At 39.5% G+C, this 13,250-nt stretch overlaps 1 protein-coding gene across 9 annotated transcripts in view; it reads right to left on the reverse strand.

The window, feature by feature from the left end:
- The window catches only part of gabbr1a (gamma-aminobutyric acid (GABA) B receptor, 1a), a 204,737-nt gene that overhangs the window by 166,689 nt on the left and 24,798 nt on the right, over positions 1-13,250 (reverse strand). For 8 of the 9 annotated variants that reach the window (XM_061955983.1, XM_061955960.1, XM_061955976.1 and 5 more), the window contains one exon: positions 9,280-9,297. The exons of the other annotated variant lie outside the window; for it this stretch is intronic. In XM_061955983.1, coding sequence (XP_061811967.1) covers positions 9,280-9,297 — 18 coding nt within the window. The remainder of the gene's footprint in view (positions 1-9,279; positions 9,298-13,250) is intronic. 9 annotated transcript variants of the gene reach the window in all.

Below are 13,250 nucleotides of genomic sequence, written 5' to 3' on the forward strand. Positions count from 1 at the left end.
GAATGCACTACAAAGACAAGATATGAGATGTTCAAACTTATACACTTTATTTTTTTTTTGCAAATAATAATTAACTTAGAATTTCATGGCTGCAACACGTGCCAAAGTAGTTGGGAAAGGGCACGTTCACCACTGTGTTAACAACACTCAGTAAACGTTTGGGAACTGAGGAGACACATTTTTTAAGCTTCTCAGGTGGAATTCTTTCCCATTCTTGCTTGATGTACAGCTTAAGTTGTTCAACAGTCCGGGGGTCTCCGTTGTGGTATTTTAGGCTTCATAATGCGCCTCACATTTTCAATGGGAGACAGGTCTGGACTACAGGCAGGCCAGTCTAGTACCCGCACTCTTTTACTATGAAGCCACGTTGATGTAACACGTGGCTTGGCATTGTCTTGCTGAAATAAGCAGGGGTGTCCATGGTAACATTGCTTGGATGGCAACAGATGTTGCTCCAAAACCTGTATGTACCTTTCAGCATTAATGGCGCCTTCACAGATGTGTAAGTTACCCATGTCTTGGGCACTAATACACCCCCATACCATCACACATGCTGGCTTTTCAACTTTGCGCCTATAACAATCCGGATGGTTCTTTTCCTCTTTGGTCCGGAGGACACAACGTCCACAGTTTCCAAAAACAATTTGAAATGTGGACTCGTCAGACCACAGAACAATTTTCCACTTTGTATCAGTCCATCTTAGATGAGCTCAGGCCCAACAGAGCCGACGGCGTTTCTGGGTGTTGTTGATAAACGGTTTTCGCCTTGCATAGGAGAGTTTTAACTTGCACTTACAGATGTAGCGACCAACTGTAGTTACTGACAGTGGGTTTCTGGAGTGTTCCTGAGCCCATGTGGTGATATCCTTTACACACTGATGTCGCTTGTTGATACAGTACAGCCTGAGGTATCGAAGGTCACGGGCTTAGCTGCTTACGTGCAGTGATTTCTCCAGATTCTCTGAACCTTTTGATGATATTACGGACCGTAGATGGTGAAATCCCTAAATTCCTTGCAATAGCTGGTTGAGAAAGGTTTTTCTTAAACTGTTCAACAATTTGCTCACGCATTTGTTGACAAAGTGGTGACCCTCGCCCCATCCTTGTTTGTGAATGACTGAGCATTTCATGGAATCTACTTTTATACCCAATCATGGCACCCACCTGTACCCAATTTTCCTGTTCACCTGTGGGATGTTCCAAATAAGTGTTTGATGAGCATTCCTCAACTTTATCAGTATTTATTGCCACCATTCCCAACTTCTTTGTCACGTGTTGCTGGCATCAAATTCTAAAGTTAATGATTATTTGCACAAAAAAAAATGTTTATCAGTGTGAACATCAAATGTGTTGTCTTTGTAGTACATTCAACTGAATATGGGTTGAAAATGATTTGCAAATCATTGTATTCTGTTTATATTTACATCTAACACAATTTCCCAACGGGCAGCACGGTGGAAGAGGGGTTAGTGCATCTGCCTCACAATACGAAGGTCCTGAGTAGTCTTGGGTTCAATCCCAGGATCGGGATCTTTCTGTGTGGAGTTTGCATGTCCTCCCCGTGACTGCGTGGGTTCCCTCCGGGTACTCCGGCTTCCTCCCGCTTCCAAAGACATGCACCTGGGGATAGGTTGATTGGCAACACTAAATTGGCCCTAGTGTGTGAATGTGAGTGTGAATGTTGTCTGTCTATCTGTGTTGGCCCTGCGATGAGGTGGCGACTTGTCCAGGGTGTACACCGCCTTCCGCCCGATTGTAGCTGAGATAGGCTCCAGCGCCCCCCGCGACCCCAAAGGGAATAAGCGGTAGAAAATGGATGGACAATTTCCCAACTCATATGGAAACGGGGTTTGTATATATATTTTTTTTTTTAAATGCTAAAAACAAATATTTGATTTATTTGAAGACAAAACTTTGTCTTATAGGTGACTAAATATATTATCATTATTAGTTTAAAAAATGCCAACTTTTTATCATTGCATTCCGATTTTTGCAACTTTTTTAATTTTAGCAGACACCTTAGGTATATTTGCACAAATAATCGGTATCGGATCAGTATCGCCGATACCAGCCTGAATTTTACTTTTACTTTTAATTTTAGTAAGGCTATTACATAACAAAATTTGGAAAAAAGTGAAGCGCTGTAAATACTTTCCGAATGCACTGTATGTATGTTTGAAATAAACTAAAACCCTAACCAAGCGGGTCGTTGTTGCTCGGCAGAATTTGAGGAGTTCTTTAAAAAAAGAGCACACGAGACTTGTACACGACGGAGGAAGGAAAGGGAGAGTCGGCACAAACAAACAAAAACTGAGTTTGTTTATGTACGAACCACAGGCCCAATGATAAACATATTGTGTGAATAATAAATCCAAATGTGAGCGCTATCATCTTTGTGAAGGCTGACTTTTTCCCGCTGATGATGCAGGCGTACCTAAAGTTGCGGCAGCATGTGTCGGGCACGGCCGACGCAGACAGGAGCAGGGCAGGTGTTGACCTTTCTCCCATCGAGGAGGCGGTAAGTGGGTGGCGGTGACGGCACACAGAGAGGAGGAAGGTCAGCGGCGAGACGCGCAATGGATATTTCTATTTCGAGGAAACACGACTCTCTGCCGCCGTGATAATTGCCGACTTTGTCCAACTCGCTCTGTGACATTTGGGACGTTTTTTTTTTAACCTAACGACACAGCTCGGTTCCGCATCGTGGCGCAAAAACGACATATTGGACTACAGAAATAGCGTGAAGAATAATCGACCATACACGTTAGCACACATTAGCTTAGTTTGCTTGTTTTCATGCTTGCTTGCTCAACCGCCATGAACATAGCTGCATTACTCCTTGCAGCCACACGAGGCAGCGTCTACTTTAGTTTGTTGCCATTCGGACAAGACTATATTTTATTGTTGGGGATCATTTCAACGATTAAGATAATTTTTTACTTCCCGTTCCCTACATTCTGTAAAAAAAAATGTTGGTTTCGGTATTTAAAAAAACTGGCAGCTCACTCACCAGAATTTTATCATAGAATTGACAGTGTTTTTTACGCCAAATCAAAAAAACTATTTTACTTTTACGGTCAAATTCTGGCGACTGAGTTGTCAGTTTTTACCGTAAAATCTGTAACTGTTTTTACATTGCATTACTAATTCCATTATTAATGGCAAAATTGTATCCCAATTATTTTTATGATAAAATTCTAGCGACTGGGCAGTTTTTTTTTTACTGCAAAATCTGGTATCTCAATCGCTCAACTGCAGAGAGTACCAGGGATTTATTATCCAAATATTATTTTTCCAAAAACATATTCGGAATAATATACAGTGGCACCTCAACCTACGAGCACATTACGTTCTACGACCAATCTCGTAACTCAGAACAGAAATAATTCAAATCAAAACACGACAATTTTAACATTTAAAATGCCTTTTAATAAGAAAAACTAACTTTAGATGACAAATACAGTTTGAAAATCAATACATTAGCATGTACTTCAAACAACTACAGTAATTTTATGTAATAATATTGTATAATATTTACCTTGGACTAATACGCACCGAGTTTGCTGATTCTCCGCCCAGCCTTGTCTAGTCCGCAAATTATCCCTTTTCATAAGCGACTTGCTTTCATCTGTTGCTGCATGTTTCTCTTGTGGCATCTGGCAACACTGTCACCGACATTTTTGAGGGACGGACCGGAGAAGTCACTTCCGCGATGACAACACATGAAGCGATGTGTCTGTCATCCAAAGCTAGCCCTCCAGTTGAATGAGTCAGGAGGAGACACACAAAATTAAAACACAGCTTGTCAATACTTTTGTGGACAAATGTCCGGTGTTTGTGGTTGCATGTGCATAGGGTCACTGCAGCTTGTGTGACGCAGACTGCTTGATTCGCCAGCAGGAACAACTCTGTATTGCTCTAATGCAGGCCTTCTCAAATAGTGGGGCCCCAGCAGGCACAAGACATTGATACAACGCTGATTATACACAGGTCTTTTAAAACTGATATTGAAACAATGTTGCAAAATAGTGCATCCATGTTGTTGGTTGGGAAATTACCAAATTTCAATGGTCAAATCAACGTCTCAACCTGACATTGATTAAACGTCGTCAAAAAGCATGTTGTTTCAACATTGTATTTGTTTTATAGAATATAAGTTGTTAAATGACCAAATTTCAATGGTCAAATCAACGTCTCAACCCAACATTGATTAAACGTCGTCAAAAAGCATGTTGTTTTTTAACGTTGTATTTGAGTTGCTCAACGTCAGGACCTAATTCAACAAGTTCTCAACATTGTTTAAATGTCAAGCATCTGGGTTAATGTTGCCCATCAATTTGAATGTATTTATTATTTATTAAGTGTATTTTATTTTATTTTTCTGTATCAAATGATTGAAGTTGGTCAAAAAATGTTTATTGTTTTAAATTAGCAAAATATGCAGCACGGTGGAATCGTATTGTGTGCCTCACAATACGAAGGTCCTGAGTAGTCCTGAGTTCAATCCCGGGCTCGCAATCTTTCTGTGTAGAGTTTGCATGTTCTCCACTTGACTGCGTGGGTTCCCTCCGGTTACTCCGGCTTCCTCCCACCTCCAAAAGCATGCACCTGGGAATAGGTTGATTAGCAACCCTAAAATTGGCCCTAGTGAGTGTGAATGTTGTCTGTCTATCTGTGTTGGCCCTGCGATGAAGTGGCGACTTGTACCCCGCCTTCCGCCCGATTGTAGCTGAGATAGGCTCCAGCACCCCAAGAGACCCCAAAAAAGGGACAAGCGGTAGAAAATTGATGGATGGATGTTTTAAATTTCAGGCAAATTGATGCAATTAAAGTATTTTCTGTTACAGACTAAAAAACAATGTCAATGATGTTATTCTCTGTTGTGAATTGATACAGTATATATTTGTTTTTTTGGTTTTCTTTGATGTGAATAAGCCTACAATGTTATGCAGAGGTGTAGTTATAACAATTTTATTGACATGTGACACTATTTATAGCCGCGGCGCAGCGCAAAATATTGTCCTCTTCCTGCTCTAACGGCTCGTTACAAATATTACTTCGACCGAGAGCGAAAATGCTCATAACTAAGGTACATTTGCAATACCAGCCAGTACAATACAGCTTGTATCTCAAATTACTCGTACGTTAAGGTACTCATAAGTTTAGGTATCACTATTTATACAGTCAGTGTTCCTCGGTTTTCATACTTCGCTTTTCGTCAGTAAATTTTACAATAAAACACTGGCAGATCAGTCAGCATTATACTGTAAAAAAACAAAAACACGTGATAACCTTTCTTTAATTTGCAATAATGCACTGGAAACATTTTCGTAATATGTATACAGTATGTGTTTTGCTCGAGGTTTCTTCCTGGTCTCAAACTGAGCCCCCCCAAAAAAGGGTTTAGTTTGGGACTTACCTCATCCTCTTCCGCCCGTGTCATGTTTTTGCCTTTGGCAAACCATATTCCCGTTCTGTCTACCCTGTCACTGTATGTCTGATCTTGGATGGGTTTGTACTGAAACCGTAATTTTGTTGTACTTTTAAAGTGCATTGACAATAAAGTTCCATTACACTCCAAAATCATTGACCATAGATTTTATGGTATAAAAAAAATAAAAAAAACTTGTAGCTCAATCGTCAGAATTTTAATTTTTAATAAATCAATCGACCATACAATTTATGGTGAAAAGAAAAATGGCAGCGTTTTTTTGGTGTAAAAACAAAAAACACTGTGAATTTTACTTTAAAAATCTGGCAACTGACCTGCCAGTTATTTACCATAAAATGTACCATGAAATTTACCATAAAATCTACAGGTTTTTTTTTTAACAGCGTACGATTTGGTTTTGAGCAAAAACCAAGTGTAGGGGTGTCCAAACGTTTTGACTATGGGCCACATTGGGCTAAAAAAATTTGCCTGGGGGGGTGAAAGCATGTAAAGTACACACACACACCAATACTGTACATACATACATACATACATACATACATACATACATATATATATATATATATATATATATATATATATATATATATATATATATACAGTATATACATCCATCCATATATATATATATATATATATATATATATATATATATATATGTATATATATATATGTATATATATATATATATATATATATATATATATATATATATATATATATACACACACATATAAGATATACTGTACATGTATAAGACTGGTTTTGTTTAATAAATCGCTACCCAATCATTTAATAAAGTCAAACACAAATAAGGCAACAAGTATCCCACGTTTCTCTTTTCAAAAGTAAATCCGTACAGCAGGATATGATCATCAACATCAACAATATGATTTGCCCGAGAGCCTGGACAAGACTGATTAAAAAGAATAATAAAAAATATGTATGTATATGTGTGTATATATATATATATATATATATATATATATATATATATATACACACACATTATTTAAATCAATTGGATTTTTTTGGATCGATTAAGAATCGTTACAAATAAGAATTGCGATTAATTCGAAAATCTATTTTTTTATAACACCCCTATTTTTCACAAGATGGCAACAAATTTGTAATACTCATACCGTCTGATATTTGGAATAAGTCCTGCGTTGTATTTCCTTATTTAACTCATGACGACTCACAGGCCAAGTTAAAGACGTCGGTGGGCCGACCTTGGCTCACGGGCCGTAGTTTGAACACCCCTGGCTTAAATACATTTGATGGGTTTGAAAGAAAAGTACAAAAAGTTTCCCAATGTTGTTTTTGGGTTGAAAGATGCTCCTCTCTGTTTCTGTACTGCAGACACTTCGGCCTTATTTAACCCCGCCGTCTTCTTGTTCTGTCAGGTATCACGCGCCGCCATTACTCAAACACAACCACACATCAAGCAAACATTAGATCGATCGTCCCCAACAAAAACCTGCCTAGCAACAAAGAAACCTTGCTCATTTCAAGTAATGCGCTTGCTTAAAGAACTCCTGCAGTAAAAGAGTATAAATAGCCTGTACACGCCACATAAATTCATTTACTTTGACTTCGGCATGATGAGACCCCCGCTGCCTCATGCACCCACACCCTCTTATTTTTGTCTCTGCAGAGCATTTAGAGGCCATCTAATGAGGAAACACAATCCTCACTCAGCATGGGAATGACAATTAGCTGGCGAGAGGAAAGGTTTTAGTGTGGATGGGTTCACTTTGGAACGCTGATGAGCAAAGTCAATGGTCCTGATCCTCTCGGCGCTTTGATTGGTTAAACAACGTCTTACTCTCTTGTCCCCCATAAAATGTACACCGGCATTTGTGAGGAACGTAAAGAAAAAAAGAACATATATTTACTTGCTTACAATTAAATAAAAAGCCTAAAAATATAATATATCATGATTCCTACACACCAGGGGTCTTTAACTTGTTTTCATTGGGCACCACCACACCGCTGTTATGGCTGCCCTCGTAACGGTGAATAATATATGAATAGAAATGTGTAGGGCTTTGCCTTCTGATATTATTACACAATTTCCCATGCATTTGATTATTATATTTTTTAGCGTACACTGTTAAAAAAAATGCCGATTTTACGGTATTAAAAAAACTGGCAGATCAGTTGCCAGAATTTTACTGTGAAATGTACAATGGTCCTTACAGAGTTTTACAGCAAAAAGAAAAACAGTAGCAGTGTTTTACGGTAAGATCTACGATTGTTGTTTTTACCGTGTATGTATGTAAAAGGTTGTCTATTAGCATTTTTAACAGTGTACAGTTTGATGGATAACTTAATAGATAATATTTTAAAAAATCATGTCAAAATAGAAAGAACAAATACATTAAGTAAGAAAGATGAAGTACTTTATTGAAGTATATTAATGATATGGTTTAGCGGGCCACATTAAATGAAGTGGCGGGTCAGATGTGGCCCCCAGGCCTTGAGTTTGACAAGGGTGCTATATACCATATGGACAAAAATATTTGTGGCCATTCCACCCACAGGAAGTGAGTATGACAGGTTGTTTAATAACGTTTTGAGTTTGTCTGAGAGATTCTATTGTCGATTTGTGACATCAGAGGTCACTTGTTCTCAGTTCTTCTTCACCAAACTCCTCCAAGCATAACTTTACAGACAGAACACCGTCTACAATTGCCCAAAAATGTCTTCCTCCAAAGACAAATTTCAAGGGACTCCAGTCCAACCTAAATGACTAAATGATTGATGAAAAGGTCTATTCCAAAACGTATGTTCAAATTGTATATAATAATCCATCAGATCACCAAATTGTGTATGCTGCTGCTTAATATTCATGTACGTCAGGGGTGACCACACTTTTTCCACCGAAAGTTGCACACTGAAAAATCAAAGCATGCGGGGGCTTTTTGATATCTTTCAATGTAAAAACTAATACAATATATAGATTTTTGTAACCTTTAAGGCTTCCTTCAACTTTGGTCCCGGAAGGGTCTCAGTCATAAACATTTTCAAAATAAATCATATATATTTATTCATTTGTAGCTTTTTTTTAATTCAACATTTAAATCTTTGGATCGACCTGTCTGTCAATATAAAGTACTTTTTTCTTTTCATGTGTTATGCCCTTTTTGGGAACATCCTGTTTTTTATGGCCAAAACACAAAATTCCTGGGGATCCAATAGGGCACACAAGGGATTTTAAAAAATCATACACTTTTTTTTATTTACTTTCAGCACTTAAGTATCTAACCTGTCCATCAATTATAAGTTTTTACTATTTTTATGTTTTTTTGTTTGTTTAATGTCCTGTTTTTCTCTTATTTCTTGAGCAATGCCAGCTTTAAAGAAAAAGCAGTCTGCATGGCAGCTTTTGTGTCATTAGAGTCAACATTGCAACTTATTATTATTATTATTATATATCACCTGTTTGATCTTTTATACAACAGTTTTAATAGTGTTGTAAAAAAAAAATTAGCTGCAGGTCGGCCTTTGGACACCCCTGATTTACGTCCTTTTCGAATAGGCTTGATTATTACTTATACTAGAGTAATAACATCCTAATACTAGGTCAAAATGATAATATTCATTTTCCTAACATCAACCAATTATTAAACGTTTTCCTGACTGATTCCAGTGTGTCTGTTCTGAAGGCTCGCAACGCCCCCTGATGGACAGTTACCTCCAGCGTCAAATAGACCGACGCTGCTCTCTTGTGGTTAAAATAATCACTCACAGCTATATTACTGACTGCACTGCGTGTTGAACAATAATATAGTTTAATAAAATTACAAGGCAAAGTGTCTTACCTGTGTCGTTTTTGTCATCTTTGGCAGGCAAAAAAGGGAGCAAAAAAGAAAAAAATGGTTACGTTAGCAGTATTAACTACATCAAGAACTGAGAGGAAAGCCGGAAATAGTGCAATGACATTTGTTTCCGCTAGATGGCGGCAGCATAGCAATTGAGGCGCTTTGGCTGCAGATTGCTAAAATGTGTTTGTACATAATCTCATATTTCACAGCAATAACACTGAAATAACAGATGAAATTAAACCTCACACATACTTTGCATTTAGTGGGGGGGATCTTATAGCAACAACCATCAACAATACTGACACAATACTGAAACATAAACGCTTATACGGACCTTCGTATTGTGAGGCACATGCACTAACCCCTGTCCACCGTGCTGCCCAGTGTGTGTGTGTGTGTGTGTGTATATATATATATATATATATATATATATATATATACATACATATATATATATATATACATACATACGTATAGACATACTTATATACATATATTTACAAATATAAGTGTGTGTATGTATATATGTATACACATACATATATCCATACACACATATATACAGTATATACATATGTATGTATGTAAATATATGTAAATATGTGTATATATGTATGTATATATTAGAGATGCGCGGATAGGCAATTATTTCATCCGCAACCGCATCAGAAAGTCGTCAACCATCCGCAATCCACCCGATCCAACATTTGATCAGAACCGCATCCGCCCGCATCCGCCCGTTGTTATATATCTAATATAGACGATGCAAGGCATTAGTGAGGTTATAAAGCTTTTGCCTGTTAACGAAAGGAGACTGATCCAATGCAGCAGAGACATTCGCGTGCCACGCTGTCACGACCCAGACGCACACCAGTGCGCAATCATATGGGAGCCGCGCTGAGCGCACCTCCAAGCGCGTCTCGCTGCAGGCGACGGCCGGGTATATGGGCCCGACGCTCCAGCGCCATCCATTTTCAGGGCTAGTTGATTCGGCAGGTGGGTTGTTACACACTCCTTAGCGGGTTCCAACTTCCATGGCCACCGTCCTAGCTGCTGTCTATATCAACCAGGGTGAGCTCCACCCCTTTCGTGAGCGCACTGCGCGCGGAGTGACCCCTGTTACGCGCCCCCGGCAACAGGGGTGACGGGCAGGTAAGCTGCGCGGGCGGAGCGCGCGGAGTGACCCCTGTTACGAGCCCCCGGCCACGGGGGTGGCGGGCAGGTAAGCTGCTTACTGCTGCGCGTGACGCCGGCCGCGGCGAAGGCGGACGAGGCGGGGTGTCGGTGCGGTGGGCGCGGTGGTGACCCTGGACGTGCGTCGGGCCCTTCTCGCGGATCGCCTCAGCTACGGCTCCCGTTGGGGCCCTCTCGGGGGAAGGGGCCTCGATCCCGGACCCTGGCGAGGCGTCACTTCTCCGCTCCGTAAAAGTGTCCATCTCTTTTTTTTTTTTTCTTCTGTTGTGGCATATGCAGCAGGTGCCTGCTCGTTTTTCGTATGTGGGTAACAACATTTAACTATGTATATATATTTCCGAATTGGTTTAACTGCCACCCGCCTGAATCTATTTAAAATCTAATTTTTTTTTAACCACCCGACCCGACCCGACCCGCGGATAAAATCTAATTTTTTTAAATTTCATCCGCCCGATCCGCGGATAATCCGCGGACTCCGCGGTTGTGCCCGCAAACCGCGCATCTCTAGTATATATACATATATGTGTACATATATATGTGTATTTATCAGTGACGTGCGGTCACTAGAGGCAGGTGAGGCGGGGCCTCACCTGCCATCATGGAAAGAAAAAAAATGTAAAAAGAAAAAAAATAATTAAATTGTTATATGTATCCAGTGATTATACTATAAAGTTATTTTCCATTTAACTTCACCAGTTTTAGATTATTTTTATTCAAAATCGCTGAATTTTCACATTTGCCGTTCAAATACTGAGAAGAGACGGTGCGGTGAACAGCAGCCAGTCGAGGCACGTCACTCAGTGCCTCAACATGGACCGACTCGGCTAACTGCTGGTCTGCTGTGCAGTGAGACCGTATTGCTATATGAATTATATTATACATTTCCATAGTTTAGTTAGCTGAGGTATACAATGTACAGTGTATTTTGTCAACAACTGTATGTGTGTAAAGTATTTCTTGTGTTGAGCAATCATAAAACTGCTGCGAAGACGCACTGGCTGAGGCTCGCGTAACCCCGCCTCCTGGTGCTGGTTAAGGCACCTTCGCCGCAGACTGCACCCCCCGACGAGAGCGCCACACCAACCAAAGCCCACACCCAAACCCTCCACGTGCAAGACCGAATCCACCAAAAAAAAGTCACTTAACAAGAAGCCAAAAAGTGCAAAAACAACAATGCTCGCGCCGGAGGAGCCGTGAACGACTGCAAGGACACAACATTAGGTACACCTGCAGACTGCAGCACGGATTTCATATTTCATTCATTCACAACTCCTCCAACACGAACACCTCTGTTCCCGCACTTATAAGTAAAGGTAAGACCATAATAACGTTTTTATTATTAAATGTGCTTTTTTGTGTGCTACAGTTTGTATGTGTAAAGTTAAAGTTAAGTTAGAGCAGGGGCATCACTAGCTTTTAAGGACAGGGGGGGCTTTGCCCCCAGGAGATGCACAGGATGCGAGCGAATGTTACGCACGAGCACAAAACTTCACAAACGGCTAACAAAGACTTAGAAATTATTCATTGTTATTATTATTATTTTTTTTAAATGCACGGCACGAAATGAAATGCTCCCCGGGACGATGGCTTTTAACCATATATTTTCTTTTTCTTTTTATGTATTTATTCATATTACATTTTATATTAAATGTCTTGGTTTTTCCTCCCTCTGAAAATCCTATTAAATGTTTAACAAGCCACCCTATAATAATAAAACAGCTATTAATGTAACAATACAATAAAACAAATATATTTAATGATGTTTTTTTCATTATTTTAACAATAGGCTTATGTATATTACTTTATATAGATTCTACAAGAAACACAAAACTTAAAAAATAAATGATTTACAATTGCACACACAAGGTTTTGTGCAGCTTCACTCATTGTAAAGGAAGATAATGTGCTTCGTACACCTGCAGGACCGCAAGCATGGTCGCAGAGAAAATGCGGGCTGGAATTTGAGAGATGTGGGCATTTTCTATATGAACAAGTGGAATGGATTGGATACCGACGCACGAAAGGGGCTCTCTACCTTACGCTACGAAGTGAGGGGAAACTGAGTGAATAATAACAGGTTATATGATTATTTATTTAAACTCATATTTGGGCCACTTTATAATGAATATGTCGGCATTTATTTGTAAAAAAAAACAAAAAAACACCAAATTATTTAGGGGGGCTTAAGAATATTTTAGGGGGGCTTGAGCCCCCCTAAAATAGGCCTAACAACGCCAATGAGTTAAAGTACCAATGATTGTCACACACACTAGGTGTGGTGAAATTTGTCCTCTGCATTTGACCCATCCCCTTGATCACCCCCTGGGATGTGAGGGGAGCAGTGGGCAGCAGCGGTGCCGCGCCTGGGAATAATTGTTGGTGATTTAACCCCCAATTCCAACCCTTGATTCTGAGTGCCAAGCAGGGAAGAATGCTGGTATGAGCTTTTAAACATAACCCGTTAACTGCTGCCAATCAAATGGTGAATAAGATACTCTTTAGGGTTCATATGTTTGTAAATCTGACTGTGATGAAGTCAGTGCCTCACCAGTCATGAACCTCACCGCACGTCACTGGTATTTATATATGTATATAGATATGTGCATCAATATATATATATATTTATGTGTGTGTGTGAGAGTGTGTGTGCGCGCGTGTGTGTAGTTATGTAAATACAGTATATAATATAGACATTATCTTAATGGTATTTCTACATTTGCTACATTCCTACTGGTTACATAACTAACTTGGTTGGACTGAGAGCTCCTTTTCTT

The sequence above is a fragment of the Nerophis lumbriciformis genome, linkage group LG04 (assembly GCF_033978685.3).
Source record: "Nerophis lumbriciformis linkage group LG04, RoL_Nlum_v2.1, whole genome shotgun sequence".
Classification (NCBI taxonomy): Eukaryota; Metazoa; Chordata; class Actinopteri; order Syngnathiformes; family Syngnathidae; genus Nerophis; species Nerophis lumbriciformis.